This window comes from Phaseolus vulgaris, chromosome 8 (assembly GCF_000499845.2).
Source record: "Phaseolus vulgaris cultivar G19833 chromosome 8, P. vulgaris v2.0, whole genome shotgun sequence".
Classification (NCBI taxonomy): Eukaryota; Viridiplantae; Streptophyta; class Magnoliopsida; order Fabales; family Fabaceae; genus Phaseolus; species Phaseolus vulgaris.
In genome coordinates, this window is record NC_023752.2 from 38,927,997 (window position 1) to 38,943,809 (window position 15,813).

General features: G+C 52.9%; 2 protein-coding genes across 2 annotated transcripts; one reads left to right on the top strand and one right to left on the bottom strand.

Annotated features, from left to right (window-relative positions):
• Positions 1 to 1,052: 1,052 nt before the first annotated feature.
• On the top strand, positions 1,053 to 1,469 carry LOC137825084 (uncharacterized). Its single transcript, XM_068630759.1, has one exon. It carries the CDS (start codon positions 1,053 to 1,055, stop codon positions 1,467 to 1,469), a length of 417 nt encoding a protein of 138 aa, XP_068486860.1.
• A 12,707-nt stretch (positions 1,470 to 14,176) lies between these two features.
• LOC137825086 (classical arabinogalactan protein 9-like) lies at positions 14,177 to 14,848 on the bottom strand. Its single transcript, XM_068630760.1, has one exon. The coding sequence runs from the start codon at positions 14,846 to 14,848 to the stop codon at positions 14,177 to 14,179; it is 672 nt and encodes a 223-aa protein (XP_068486861.1).
• Positions 14,849 to 15,813: the final 965 nt, after the last annotated feature.

The window sequence follows — 15,813 nt, forward strand, 5'->3', positions numbered from 1 at the left end:
TTACTCCGCAAGGGAATAACTTAGGTGCACAAAGAGATGCGCTAGAGCCCTTCAGGTGGTGGCACGTGTATGCCTCCACGTGTCACTGTCTGAGAGGGGCGCGGCCCAGATAAAGGTGCACTCCGTGTCGTGGAAGGTACAGACAGAAAACCAGACACCCGTGACCCTGACTGTGGCACGTTTTCATAAAAAAGCATAACAGAATTCTGACACGCGCAGAGGACAGCGTAGCAGAATTCTGTTGGGCACAGACACAGAGGGGGACAAAAAGAGAATCAGAGAGAAATACACACAGACTGTTTTTTACACACATTACTTTCTAGTGATTCTGTGACCTAACTTGGGCGTCGGAGTGCAAACAGCCGCTAGAGGCGCCGTCTGTGTGTTTTGCAGGTTGCGTTCGAAGTTCCCAAGGAGGAGGTTCTAAGAGTGTTCTTGCAGATAGCACAGTTGCCAGAGGCGGGTCAAGCAAGCGACAAGGCAATTCCTCCACGCTCGAGTTGTCGGCAGGATCACTCCTAAAATCAGTGTGTGCGTATCTGGAAAATCAATCTGCATAATCTCGTGATTAACTTGGCTGATATAAATGTTTTCAAACATAAATAGTGCCAAAATAAATCTGTTCATTTTCAAATAAATCGATTTATTTTCTGTGTACTGTGATAAATATTGACTCTGCGAGAAACTTTTAAAGGTCAATTCACCCCCCCTCTTAAACTTTGGCACTATTAAACCCAACACAGATCACCGCACACAAGGTACAACACTTTGTCTGGAGAAACATTGTGTGTCACTTCGGTGTACCGAGGCGCCTTGTCTCAGATAATGGTACTTAGTTTGCGAGTCAACAACTGGGTATGTTGTGTGCAGAGGTAGGCATCAAGCAGGTGTTCACGTCTGTCGAGGACCCTCAGACAAACAGGCAGGTGGAGTCTGTCAACAAAATCCTACTAAGGGGGTTTAAGAAGAGGTTTGAGAAAGCCAAAGGAACTTGGGCGGAGGAGGTGCCCAGGATAGTATGAGATTATCACAACACGCCCCAATCTTCCACCATGGAGACGCCATTCAGTTTAGCATACGGATCAGATGCGATGATCCTAGTAGAAATTCACGAGAGCTTGCCACGTTTCCAGAGCTTTGTGGCTAAAGAGTCCAACGAGGAGAGAAGGGTGAATCTAGATCTGTTGGACGAAGTCAGAGAAGAAGCGAGAATAAAGGTTGAGGTCGTCAAGAGAAGAGTAGAGCACCAGTACAACTCCAAGGTGAAGCCCCGACAATTCCAAGTGGCTGACTTGGTCATGCAGAAGGCTCATCCATATGAGTTGGAAAACAAGTTGTCTCCCAATTGGACCGGGCCCTTCAGGGTGACCGCGGCTAGGGGGAACGGATCGTACAAGCTTGAGACTCTGGAAGGAGGCCCCATCCCGCGCACGTGGAACGCGGCGAACTTGAAGTTTTACTTCAGTTAAAAACTCTATGTAATGTACAGTTTAAGGGGACACTCTTTTTCCCTTTCAGAGGTTTTTTAACGAGGTCACCCAAGTAAAAATCAGTTTCAGCATACATTGTCTTAAGTTTTTTATTACGATGTAAAGAAACGCTAAGAAGAGATGACGCGGTTCAGTGAGAAACGAACCCGTCGCCTTGGTGTTTAAACACCTCAGCAGGAGTGGCGCGGATGTCTCCTCTGGGCATGGGCGCCAAGCGTGCAAACCGCCTCGAACGTTTAGACACCCCGAAGAGGAGTGGCGGGGGGCACACTCTTCGGGCGTGGGCGTTGAGTGCGAAAGGTAGGTATAACCCAGTTAAAATCTGGGCGTCTTGTCCCTGGGCAGGAGTTAACGGATTCCTTCGGGACACCTCCTCCCCAGGTGAGAGCGACAAGCCCCCGGTCGCCCTGATGTTTAGACACCTCGTAAGGAAGTGGTGGGGGGTGCCTCCTTCGAGCGTGGGCATCAGGTGCGAGTGATAAAGTCCTCCTCGCCCTCGTGCAATGATGAGGCCAGTAATAAATGGGATCACCCAGACGAAGGGACACCCCGGGCGGGTGTTAACGGATTCCCTCGGGACGCCTCCTCCCAGGCGTGATGTCAAGGGTACAGATCGCCTTAATGTTTAGACACACCGAGGACGAAACAATGTTGCATGGTGGCAAGCCTCTCCTCAGGCGTGGGCCTCCAAGTGCAAGTTATAAGGACTGGTTGCCTTGGTGTTTAGACACACTGGGGACGAAACGACACTGCTTTCAGCAGGCCTCTCCTCGGGCGTGGGCACCAAGTGCAACTATTGTCCCGGTGTTTAGACACCCCGAAGGGGAGTGGCGGGGGGCGCACTCTTCGGGCGTGGGCACCAAGTACGAACAAGTAGGCTTCGGCCAAGAGAAGTCCTCCTCGCCCTCGAGTTATGACGAGGCAAGATTACGCGCTCGGAGGCTGAACACCTCGAGACCGCAAGGTACAAGTAAAGTCCTAAGCAAGAGCTCCTCGACCAAGGCAAGAGGCAATGGCGAGGACAGTTAAAAGGTACACGCACACTCCCTACCTTAGTGTTTTGTTCGAAGCAAGTTAAAGACAAGGGATTGGGATGGCGTGATACTTAAGTTAAAGAGAAAGAGGTCTTAAGCGTTAGCTAAAGATCAGTCATAGAAGCGTTGTTAACAAAGACACAAGTTAAGAAGTACGAGTAGCCATACGAAGCGGATGATGTAAGTAAGAGTCAGATAAAGTTAAAAGTTAAGCGATGGCATAAGAATTAAACATGTTCAGGAGGTTCAAGATTAAAGCAGAAAGCCTAAGATAGGTTAAGAGGATGAGGCACTATGTTGCCATCAGCCACACAGTTGTCCAGGGTGAAGAAAGCAATGTCCACCTCAGGGTGCTTACACACCACCTGAGCCAGGGAATCTTCAAACCCGGCACCATAGGCCTCTGCGCCAGAGCTCAACCTCGACCTCCTTAGCCTTTTCAGCTTGAGCAGCAAGGGCTTCGATTTTCTCCTTCAGCTGTTGTTGGCAGGTGGCCAGGTCACCCTCAACCTTGCCCAAAAGTACTTCGCAGGTCACCGATCGCCCCTCAAGGTTGGTTATCTTGCCTTCTTTCTCCTTGAGGGCGTCCTTCAGTTCAGTTATCTCCACCCTGGTCAAGAGAGAGGTGTACTCATGTCCTTGCTCGTGGAGTTTCCTGTTGGCCTCACGCTCAGCATTACGAACCACCCTCAGCTCTTCGTTGAGGGCAGTCTCTTTGTTAAGGAAGTCTTGTCCTAGTCGAGCCATTTCTTCATTCATCTTGGCCACCTCGCTCACCACAATTTGGCGTTGGTCCAGTTCCTCTTTCAGTTTAGCCACCTCGTTAGCCATGGCCAGCTTTTTGATCATGGATTTTAGTGAAGTAGCTCCCGAGGCCATAGAATACGCTTTCGATCAGTGCATCTTGAGTTACCAAGTCTCTAGCTTTAGCCTACCGCCAACCCCTTAGGAAGTGTTGAACGACGCTGAGGAGTTCGGGGGCGGTTGCAGGAGCAGGCTCTGCCGAGGTCCCCACTACCTCTTCAAGAGCAAGATGAGGTGGAGGAGAGGGGGACCTCTGGGGTTCATCTGGCACACCGCTAGGGGGCTTGGCGGAAGAAGAGTGGGAGGTGGCCACCCTAGTCGTTTTCCTCCTCTTAAAGGTAGGTTCCCCAACAGATTCTTCTTCTTCATCAGATTCGATGTGCACCACACCCTCGTTTTCTCCCAAAGGGGCTGGAGGTGAGGTAGCTCTAACCGTGGCCAAGGGGATAACCTTGATTGGAGCTGGAGAGTCATGAGCGTCCTTTGGAGAGCCAGGAGTGAGGGTCACTGGTGTTGTTGCAGTTGAAGAAATGGTGGTGAAGGTAGGGGGTGCAAAAGGACCTGCCTTGTTAGCAGCACCACCATGAGCCAAGAGTTTAGCGAACCTAGCACGCTTCTCTTCAGTCATCACCATGGCTGCACTAGAAGAAAGCGAGTTAAGACATGCGTAGTTAGAGATGAATGAGCACGTTAAAGCATGCACAGTTAAAGATGAAGGAGAGAGTTATGCAGAGAATGTGGGTAAAGGAAATGGTGAAGGGAACCTATACCCAAGTAGTTGGCCAGGGCGGCGGGGTCGCGCCCATGTTTGATAAGATCAACTGTGTTGAAAATCATACCCAGGCTGGCCAAAACCTTACATATCTCGCGGCTACCTAAGGAGAGCTCATCCAGTGTTTTAGCCTTTCTGAACTTGAGCTCCTCCACCCAGTATAGAGGGAAGCCATCGAGTGTTGTGCGGTCGTGGTCAGAGGCGCACACTTTGAAGAATTTTCCCCTAAATCCCTTGTAGGATTGTTGAAAGAGGGAGAAGAGCACTCTCCCAGTTACGCCACTAAGGCTCACCTAGAGGTTGTTCTCGGGCTTTTTGCTTCAAAGTAGTGGAGGAAGACATCCACTGAAGGGGAGAGGCCAAGGTATTCCATTAAAAGAGAGAAGGCCCTAATGAAGGCCCAGTTATTGGGGTGTAGCTGGGCAGGTGCCACGTTCAACTCCGTGAGTAGCTCCCTCTGGAAGCTGTTGAAGGGAAGACGTTACCCTACGCGTTTGAACACTGCCTGATAGAAAAAGAAAAAGGGTTCCCCGTTGTTGGAACGATTGTCCACACAGACAGGTTCACCAGGAACGCAGGGGCGAACGGAGATGTAAGCATCGTCGTCCCTCCCAAACGCTTTCCCTACAGGTTCACTTTTGAGATGGTCCTTCCAATCTTCAGTCGAAGTGAGGGTTGAGGACTCAGCAAGAAGCCTATCAGAGGCCCAAGACTATGACTCTCTGTAGTTTACGAGTGGAGGTGGAGGGTTGGCAGTGGTCTTGGTTCGCGCCATGGACGAAGAAGCTAGAAATAGAAAGGACAAAGGTTCAGCAAGGGGCACTATGGCATCAAACTATGGAAAACCCAGAAAATCCTACCCACGCGAGAAAATTCTGAAAAATAGAGGAACCAGGAAATGCAAAGAAAATGAGAGATGTAGAGATTTAAACAGGCCCAGGCAGTTCAATAGAACATAATATCGAATGACAAGAGCAATGATCGGAGCAAAATGTTACCTTTGATGGTTGATCAGAGGAAATTCTTGAGCTTGGAGGAAGATGAAGCGTAGAGAATCGCGAGGAAGGAGAAGAAGCTTGTGAAAAAAGTTGCTTGATGGAACAGTGAAGTGGAGCGTATGTTTTGGGGTGTCTTAACGCAAACGACGTTAAGACTCGGTCGTTGGATCGAAGCCACGTGTAAGTTGTTTAAATGTGGGCAGAGAAAAGCTTTAGTGCAAAGTACACGTCCAATCGTGAAGCACCGCGTAAGACAATCAGGCATGAAGTGCCACGTAGGATTAACCGGGTGTGGCCCGAGATGGCCCCACGGGATGAGCGGGCGTGGGCCCAGAGAGATGACCAGGCGTGGCCTTAGTCTCTTCGCTGCGCAAGTTGCCAGCTCGAGACTGGGTGGCTTGTGTACCGTCCGGGACTATTGACCATTGACCAAAGTAAACATGGGAGCCCCAAAGAAAGGGGCCCCAGAGGAGAGTTCAGTTGGTTAAGAAGGAGCCTCGTCAGGTTCACGTGGAAGAGGACCGAGGAGGTTTCGTCTTGGAGGAAAGGCGAGGAGTCCTCGGCCCTCGGCACCCGAAGTGAAAGGCGATTCAGAAAGGTGGCTTGAAGGCCACACCCCAGCTACTAGTATAGAGAAGCCCAGACCACCAAGACCATGCATAAAGGTGTAGGGAAGCGACAGTACGCCCCACCGCTAGAGAACCACTGGAACCGATACGACTTGCTATAGTCTCGTTCCTGGCTCGTGGACAGCGTAAACCTGCATCGATCTTGCCCCTTCCGCTGGGCGCGCTCTGACCCTCGGCGCCCTTAGAGTTTCCTGCGTTAGGGATCTATGACTTCTCGCCGGTCTTCCCATTGATCTGCAAGCGTGGAGAACTTGGTGGTCTGCCACGAATGCTCGAGGCGCTTTCAAAGTTTCTTGAATGACAGTCCTCTGCCTGCCCCCCTTGCCCGAACTGGCGAGCTTGGCTAGCAAGTCAGCTCGGGCATTCTGTTCTCTTGGCACGTGCACCACTTCAAATGAAGCGAAAGATCTTCTTAGCTCTTGCACGTACTCCAAGTAGGCTACCATCTGCGGGTCCTTGGCTTGGAACTCGCCAGTTACTTGTCCTGTGACCAACAGCGAGTCGCTCTTGGCCATCAGCACTCTCGCCCCCATTTCCTTAGCCAGCAGGATTCCAGTGATCAAAGCCTCATACTCTGCTTGGCTGTACTTCATGGTGACAGAGCGAGCTATCAGCTCTGTGCTTGTCCAGGAGCAGGACCAGATTCAAAAGCCCATCTATTTCGTGAGCAAGGCCTTACAAGGCGTCTCTTCGCTGCACAAGTTGCCAGCTCGAGACTGGGTGGCTTGTGTACCGTCCGGGACTATTGACCATTGACCAAAGTAAACATGGGACCCCCAAAGAAAGGGGCCCCAGAGGAGAGTTCAGTTGGTTAAGAAGGAGCCTCGTCAGGTTCACGTGGAAGAGGACCGAGGAGGTTTCGTCTTGGAGGAAAGGCGAGGAGTCCTCGGCCCTCGGCACCCGAAGTGAAAGGCGATTCAGAAAGGTGGCTTGAAGGCCACACCCCAGCTACTAGTATAGAGAAGCCCAGACCACCAAGACCATGCATAAAGGTGTAGGGAAGCGACAGTACGCCCCACCGCTAGAGAACCACTGGAACCGATACGACTTGCTATAGTCTCGTTCCTGGCTCGTGGACAGCGTAAACCTGCATCGATCTTGCCCCTTCCGCTGGGCGCGCTCTGACCCTCGGCGCCCTTAGAGTTTCCTGCGTTAGGGATCTATGACTTCTCGCCGGTCTTCCCATTGATCTGCAAGCGTGGAGAACTTGGTGGTCTGCCACGAATGCTCGAGGCGCTTTCAAAGTTTCTTGAATGACAGTCCTCTGCCTGCCCCCCTTGCCCGAACTGGCGAGCTTGGCTAGCAAGTCAGCTCGGGCATTCTGTTCTCTTGGCACGTGCACCACTTCAAATGAAGCGAAAGATCTTCTTAGCTCTTGCACGTACTCCAAGTAGGCTACCATCTGCGGGTCCTTGGCTTGGAACTCGCCAGTTACTTGTCCTGTGACCAACAGCGAGTCGCTCTTGGCCATCAGCACTCTCGCCCCCATTTCCTTAGCCAGCAGGATTCCAGTGATCAAAGCCTCATACTCTGCTTGGCTGTACTTCATGGTGACAGAGCGAGCTATCAGCTCTGTGCTTGTCCAGGAGCAGGACCAGATTCAAAAGCCCATCTATTTCGTGAGCAAGGCCTTACAAGGCGTCTCTTCGCTGCACAAGTTGCCAGCTCGAGACTGGGTGGCTTGTGTACCGTCCGGGACTATTGACCATTGACCAAAGTAAACATGGGACCCCCAAAGAAAGGGGCCCCAGAGGAGAGTTCAATTGGTTAAGAAGGAGCCTCGTCAGGTTCACGTGGAAGAGGACCGAGGAGGTTTCGTCTTGGAGGAAAGGCGAGGAGTCCTCGGCCCTCGGCACCCGAAGTGAAAGGCGATTCAGAAAGGTGGCTTGAAGGCCACACCCCAGCTACTAGTATAGAGAAGCCCAGACCACCAAGACCATGCATAAAGGTGTAGGGAAGCGACAGTACGCCCCACCGCTAGAGAACCACTGGAACCGATACGACTCGCTATAGTCTCGTTCCTGGCTCGTGGACAGCGTAAACCTGCATCGATCTTGCCCCTTCCGCTGGGCGCGCTCTGACCCTCGGCGCCCTTAGAGTTTCCTGCGTTAGGGATCTATGACTTCTCGCCGGTCTTCCCATTGATATGCAAGCGTGGAGAACTTGGTGGTCTGCCACGAATGCTCGAGGCGCTTTCAAAGTTTCTTGAATGACAGTCCTCTGCCTGCCCCCCTTGCCCGAACTGGCGAGCTTGGCTAGCAAGTCAGCTCGGGCATTCTGTTCTCTTGCCACGTGCACCACTTCAAATGAAGCGAAAGATCTTCTTAGCTCTTGCACGTACTCCAAGTAGGCTACCATCTGCGGGTCCTTGGCTTGGAACTCGCCAGTTACTTGTCCTGTGACCAACAGCGAGTCGCTCTTGGCCATCAGCACTCTCGCCCCCATTTCCTTAGCCAGCAGGATTCCAGTGATCAAAGCCTCATACTCTGCTTGGTTGTACTTCATGGTGACAGAGCGAGCTATCAGCTCTGTGCTTGTCCAGGAGCAGGACCAGATTCAAAAGCCCATCTATTTCGTGAGCAAGGCCTTACAAGGCGTCTCTTCGCTGCACAAGTTGCCAGCTCGAGACTGGGTGGCTTGTGTACCGTCCGGGACTATTGACCATTGACCAAAGTAAACATGGGACCCCCAAAGAAAGGGGCCCCAGAGGAGAGTTCAGTTGGTTAAGAAGGAGCCTCGTCAGGTACACGTGGAAGAGGACCGAGGAGGTTTCGTCTTGGAGGAAAGGCGAGGAGTCCTCGGCCCTCGGCACCCGAAGTGAAAGGCGATTCAGAAAGGTGGCTTGAAGGCCACACCCCAGCTACTAGTATAGAGAAGCCCAGACCACCAAGACCATGCATAAAGGTGTAGGGAAGCGACAGTACGCCCCACCGCTAGAGAACCACTGGAACCGATACGACTTGCTATAGTCTCGTTCCTGGCTCGTGGACAGCGTAAACCTGCATCGATCTTGCCCCTTCCGCTGGGCGCGCTCTGACCCTCGGCGCCCTTAGAGTTTCCTGCGTTAGGGATCTATGACTTCTCGCCGGTCTTCCCATTGATCTGCAAGCGTGGAGAACTTGGTGGTCTGCCACGAATGCTCGAGGCGCTTTCAAAGTTTCTTGAATGACAGTCCTCTGCCTGCCCCCCTTGCCCGAACTGGCGAGCTTGGCTAGCAAGTCAGCTCGGGCATTCTGTTCTCTTGGCACGTGCACCACTTCAAATGAAGCGAAAGATCTTCTTAGCTCTTGCACGTACTCCAAGTAGGCTACCATCTGCGGGTCCTTGGCTTGGAACTCGCCAGTTACTTGTCCTGTGACCAACAGCGAGTCGCTCTTGGCCATCAGCACTCTCGCCCCCATTTCCTTAGCCAGCAGGATTCCAGTGATCAAAGCCTCATACTCTGCTTGGCTGTACTTCATGGTGACAGAGCGAGCTATCAGCTCTGTGCTTGTCCAGGAGCAGGACCAGATTCAAAAGCCCATCTATTTCGTGAGCAAGGCCTTACAAGGCGTCTCTTCGCTGCACAAGTTGCCAGCTCGAGACTGGGTGGCTTGTGTACCGTCCGGGACTATTGACCATTGACCAAAGTAAACATGGGACCCCCAAAGAAAGGGGCCCCAGAGGAGAGTTCAATTGGTTAAGAAGGAGCCTCGTCAGGTTCACGTGGAAGAGGACCGAGGAGGTTTCGTCTTGGAGGAAAGGCGAGGAGTCCTCGGCCCTCGGCACCCGAAGTGAAAGGCGATTCAGAAAGGTGGCTTGAAGGCCACACCCCAGCTACTAGTATAGAGAAGCCCAGACCACCAAGACCATGCATAAAGGTGTAGGGAAGCGACAGTACGCCCCACCGCTAGAGAACCACTGGAACCGATACGACTCGCTATAGTCTCGTTCCTGGCTCGTGGACAGCGTAAACCTGCATCGATCTTGCCCCTTCCGCTGGGCGCGCTCTGACCCTCGGCGCCCTTAGAGTTTCCTGCGTTAGGGATCTATGACTTCTCGCCGGTCTTCCCATTGATATGCAAGCGTGGAGAACTTGGTGGTCTGCCACGAATGCTCGAGGCGCTTTCAAAGTTTCTTGAATGACAGTCCTCTGCCTGCCCCCCTTGCCCGAACTGGCGAGCTTGGCTAGCAAGTCAGCTCGGGCATTCTGTTCTCTTGCCACGTGCACCACTTCAAATGAAGCGAAAGATCTTCTTAGCTCTTGCACGTACTCCAAGTAGGCTACCATCTGCGGGTCCTTGGCTTGGAACTCGCCAGTTACTTGTCCTGTGACCAACAGCGAGTCGCTCTTGGCCATCAGCACTCTCGCCCCCATTTCCTTAGCCAGCAGGATTCCAGTGATCAAAGCCTCATACTCTGCTTGGTTGTACTTCATGGTGACAGAGCGAGCTATCAGCTCTGTGCTTGTCCAGGAGCAGGACCAGATTCAAAAGCCCATCTATTTCGTGAGCAAGGCCTTACAAGGCGTCTCTTCGCTGCACAAGTTGCCAGCTCGAGACTGGGTGGCTTGTGTACCGTCCGGGACTATTGACCATTGACCAAAGTAAACATGGGACCCCCAAAGAAAGGGGCCCCAGAGGAGAGTTCAGTTGGTTAAGAAGGAGCCTCGTCAGGTTCACGTGGAAGAGGACCGAGGAGGTTTCGTCTTGGAGGAAAGGCGAGGAGTCCTCGGCCCTCGGCACCCGAAGTGAAAGGCGATTCAGAAAGGTGGCTTGAAGGCCACACCCCAGCTACTAGTATAGAGAAGCCCAGACCACCAAGACCATGCATAAAGGTGTAGGGAAGCGACAGTACGCCCCACCGCTAGAGAACCACTGGAACCGATACGACTCGCTATAGTCTCGTTCCTGGCTCGTGGACAGCGTAAACCTGCATCGATCTTGCCCCTTCCGCTGGGCGCGCTCTGACCCTCGGCGCCCTTAGAGTTTCCTGCGTTAGGGATCTATGACTTCTCGCCGGTCTTCCCATTGATCTGCAAGCGTGGAGAACTTGGTGGTCTGCCACGAATGCTCGAGGCGCTTTCAAAGTTTCTTGAATGACAGTCCTCTGCCTGCCCCCCTTGCCCGAACTGGCGAGCTTGGCTAGCAAGTCAGCTCGGGCATTCTGTTCTCTTGCCACGTGCACCACTTCAAATGAAGCGAAAGATCTTCTTAGCTCTTGCACGTACTCCAAGTAGGCTACCATCTGCGGGTCCTTGGCTTGGAACTCGCCAGTTACTTGTCCTGTGACCAACAGCGAGTCGCTCTTGGCCATCAGCACTCTCGCCCCCATTTCCTTAGCCAGCAGGATTCCAGTGATCAAAGCCTCATACTCTGCTTGGCTGTACTTCATGGTGACAGAGCGAGCTATCAGCTCTGTGCTTGTCCAGGAGCAGGACCAGATTCAAAAGCCCATCTATTTCGTGAGCAAGGCCTTACAAGGCGTCTCTTCGCTGCACAAGTTGCCAGCTCGAGACTGGGTGGCTTGTGTACCGTCCGGGACTATTGACCATTGACCAAAGTAAACATGGGACCCCCAAAGAAAGGGGCCCCAGAGGAGAGTTCAATTGGTTAAGAAGGAGCCTCGTCAGGTTCACGTGGAAGAGGACCGAGGAGGTTTCGTCTTGGAGGAAAGGCGAGGAGTCCTCGGCCCTCGGCACCCGAAGTGAAAGGCGATTCAGAAAGGTGGCTTGAAGGCCACACCCCAGCTACTAGTATAGAGAAGCCCAGACCACCAAGACCATGCATAAAGGTGTAGGGAAGCGACAGTACGCCCCACCGCTAGAGAACCACTGGAACCGATACGACTCGCTATAGTCTCGTTCCTGGCTCGTGGACAGCGTAAACCTGCATCGATCTTGCCCCTTCCGCTGGGCGCGCTCTGACCCTCGGCGCCCTTAGAGTTTCCTGCGTTAGGGATCTATGACTTCTCGCCGGTCTTCCCATTGATATGCAAGCGTGGAGAACTTGGTGGTCTGCCACGAATGCTCGAGGCGCTTTCAAAGTTTCTTGAATGACAGTCCTCTGCCTGCCCCCCTTGCCCGAACTGGCGAGCTTGGCTAGCAAGTCAGCTCGGGCATTCTGTTCTCTTGCCACGTGCACCACTTCAAATGAAGCGAAAGATCTTCTTAGCTCTTGCACGTACTCCAAGTAGGCTACCATCTGCGGGTCCTTGGCTTGGAACTCGCCAGTTACTTGTCCTGTGACCAACAGCGAGTCGCTCTTGGCCATCAGCACTCTCGCCCCCATTTCCTTAGCCAGCAGGATTCCAGCGATCAAAGCCTCATACTCTGCTTGGCTGTACTTCATGGTGACAGAGCGAGCTATCAGCTCTGTGCTTGTCCAGGAGCAGGACCAGATTAAAAAGCCCATCTATTTCGTGAGCAAGGCCTTACAAGGCGCGGAGACGAGATACCAGGCTCTGGAGAAGGCAGCGTTGGCAGTGGTGTTTTCGGTCAGGAGGCTCCGCCATTACTTCCACAGCTTTACAGTGGTGGTGATGACGAACCTCCCTATACAAAAGGTATTACAGAAACCTGATGTAGCGGGAAGGATGGTGCGCTGGGCGGTGGAATTGTCAGAGTTTGACATCCAGTATGAGCCCAGAGGATCCATCAAAGGGCAGGTATACGCGGATTTTGTGGTAGAACTCTCGCCCGGAGGTGAACAAGAGGTGGAGGCGGGCTCACGGTGGTTGGTCTCGGTTGACGGCTCCTCCAACCAGCAAGGAAGTGGCGCGAGAATAGTCTTGGAGGGACCCAATGGTGTACTGATTGAGCAGGCCCTGCGCTTCGCCTTTAAGGCAAGTAATAATCAGGCTGAATACGAAGCCCTGATTGTAGGAATGCTCCTAGCTAAAGAAATGGGCGCGCAGAACCTCTTGGTAAAAAGCGATTCCCAACTGATTACAGGGCAAGTGTCGGGTGAGTTCCAGGCGAAAGACCCACAGATGGCGGCGTATCTGAAATACGTCCAACTGTTGAAGGGAGCATTTGGCGCTCTTGAGCTAGTACATGTCCCAAGAGAGTAGAATGACAGAGCTGACCTGCTTGCCAAGCTGGCCAGCTCAGGCAAGGGGGGTAAACAGAGGACAGTGATCCAAGAAACGCTTAAAGCTCTGCGTAAATTCGTGGAGGATAACAGGGTGGACGTCCTCCATGTTTGTACAGCGAAAGGGAGGCCAAGGAGTCATCGTTCTCTAACTCAAGATACGTTGAAGTCGCCCCATATCAACACATACGCGGACACGCCCGAAGAAAGAAGGCAGACGCAGATATGTGCCTTAGCCGAATGAGACACTTGGATGACGCCATATGTGCTGTAGCAGGCCTCTCCTTAGGCGTGGGCGCCGAGCATCAAGAATCAAGGGACAGATCGCCTTGGTGTTTGAGACACCCCATGGACGATACGACGCTGTTAGGCAGGCCTCTCCATGGGCGTGGGCATCGACGTGTGACCTTGTCCCAAGTGTTTAAGACCTAGAGTAGGTCTCAACTTTTGCGTTGCAGCAATGGTGAAGCTGTCATCGCCTTCACGAGGCAGAAGCCTCGTAGGCACGGGGCGGAACAGGTTTCAAGGCACACGATTAGAAGTAAGGTGCCGGGCGAACCCGATCGCCCAACGCAGCGTCTGAAACAGGTAAGAGAACAGGAAAAGCGATTTAGGCACACAAAAATGAAGAACGAATATGAAATGGCTACGCAAAGCCTATTACCCCGATAAAGTGCAAGTATTCCGAAAAATTTACAAGTTCAACAAAAGATGACATGGACAAATATAAAGCGCAAAGGAGTAAAAGTGGTGGTTGAGGGCGGCGGTTCAGTCATCCAGCTCGAGGGGCACGACCTTTCCGTCGACGACATGATGGGTGGAATCGCAGTTAGAAACGTCGATCCCCGGGTTCTCGCAGACGGCCTGGGCCAGAGCCTCTTTGAACCCCTCATCGAAGGTGCCGCCATGTCGTCGATAAGGGTTTTCTTGGCCTTCTCCAACTCCTCGATGGCGGCATCCCCATAAGCTACCTGTTTCTCCAGAGTCTCCTTCGCCACACGGAGCCGGCTGACCTCGATCTGTAATTTGTCGTGGTCAACCTGGAGAAGGCCCAATGTCTTGACCTGGGCAGCCATCTCCCCCTCCATCCGCTCCAGTTTTTCAGCCTGTCCGCAGCATTGGTCCTTCAAGTCCTTTTGAACCTCTTCGAAAGCTTCGACCATGCCCTGGAGGCCCGTTATTTGAACTTGGAGAGTGACTTCCCGAGCGTAGAAGTCGGCCTGAAGCTCCATCGCCTCACCCAGCTGCTTTTCAGCCTCCTCCTTGGCCTCTTGTGCCAACTTCAGAGAGGCTTGGTAGGTTTCGTTCTGGCGTCCCAGAGCTTTTTTCTCCTCCTCCAGTGCTTGGAGGGCTTGTGTGTGCAAAGCAGCATTTCTAGCTTAGGCACGCCAATCAAGGGCCACGGCCAAGAAGGCTCCCAAGTAGAAGGGCATTCCCTCCCTCCTGTCAGAGCCTTCTAGCATTGATCCCCCGTTGAAGCCTCTCATCAGATGCATAATTGGAGGAGGGATAGCAATAAGGTCTGGGGCGGCAGCGACGGAGGCAGGAGCAGCAGAGACCTCTGCCAGTGGTGGAGGCGGAGCAGATTCGGCCCCTTCGCCTGTTTCCTCTTCGACCATTGTGGGAGGAAGAGAGGTAGCACTTGGAGGGTTGTCCCTGAAGGAATTCCCTCCCTGGGGCGATGCCGTCGGTACAACGGGAACCCTCGCAGGTTTCCTCCTCTTGAAGAACACCACACCATCAGAGTCCTCATCATCGGAGAGGATCTCCAGAACCCTTTTTCCCTTGCCAAGGGGGGTTGGAGCCGGTGATGAAGCCACAACTAGTGGGACGGCGGCGATGGGCGGAGGAGAGCCGGGTGTTTGAAGTGGTTGGGGGCTATGTGGGGGCGGTGAAGATGAGCCTAGTGGGGCTTCGGTAGTGGTTGGTCGTGGTAAGGGCAAGGTTAATGAGAGGTTTGGGCCAGCAGCAGGGGCAGAGGAGGCTCCTGCCTTGGCGGCACGAGCAGCCTTCATCGCTTTCGCCGAGACCATCCTCTTGGAAGCATCCATCACCGGTCCTATATTCAGACAAACCAAATAGCAGAAGTTAAGGCTAATACAGTTATACAAATCCACAAACGTGCAGATGAATGAGACATAAGGCACTTAGCATAGAGGAAAACAGGTGGAAGAGGCCAATAGAGCAAGCATGATGCAGTAAAGTACAAATAACAAAAGGCAATAAGAGAGGAGTCTCCCTACCAAAGTAGGTGGTCAGGGAATGGGTGTTGTACTCGCACCCGATGAGCTTCAGCGTGTCGAAAACGATCCCCAGGCCAGCCCAGGCCTTGCACACCTCCCTATCAGCAGAGGACAGCTCATTCAGGGCCTTGGCCTTGAACAGCTTGGGATGCTCTGTCCAATACAGAGGGAAGCCGTCCAAGGCTGTGGGGTCATGCTTGGCGCAGCACACCGTGAAGAATTTTCCCTTCCAGCTTTTGTACGAGTTCTGGAAAAGGGAAAGAAGGATCCTGCCAGCGATCTCGGAAAAGCTTACCCAGAAGCTTTTCTGTTGCTTCTTCACCTCGAAGAAGTGCAAGAAGACGTCCACAGAAGGGAGGACGCCTAGATACCCGCAAAGAATCTGAAAGGGCCGAACGAAGGCCCAGCTATTGGGATGTAACTCGGCAGGGGCCGTATTACTTTCTGTAAGGAGTTCCCTCTCGAAGGGTGTGAACGGAAGGCGTACCCCGATGCGTTTAAATACAGTTTGATACATAAAGAAGAAGGGGTTCCCTTTCCTGGGTCTGTCGTCCACGCAAACAGGTTCCCCTGGCCTGCCGGGACGAACGGAAATGTGGGCATCGTGGGTGCGGCAGAAGGCGTTGAAATTGTACAAACGTGGGTCACCGCGATGATCCTCCAAGTCCTGAAAGGTCGTCAGGGTGGTGCATTCATTTAAAAGGTCGTCAGGGGCCCATGTATAGAGTGCCTTATAGTCGGTCTTGGGGGAGAACTGGACCTTGGTTTCAGGC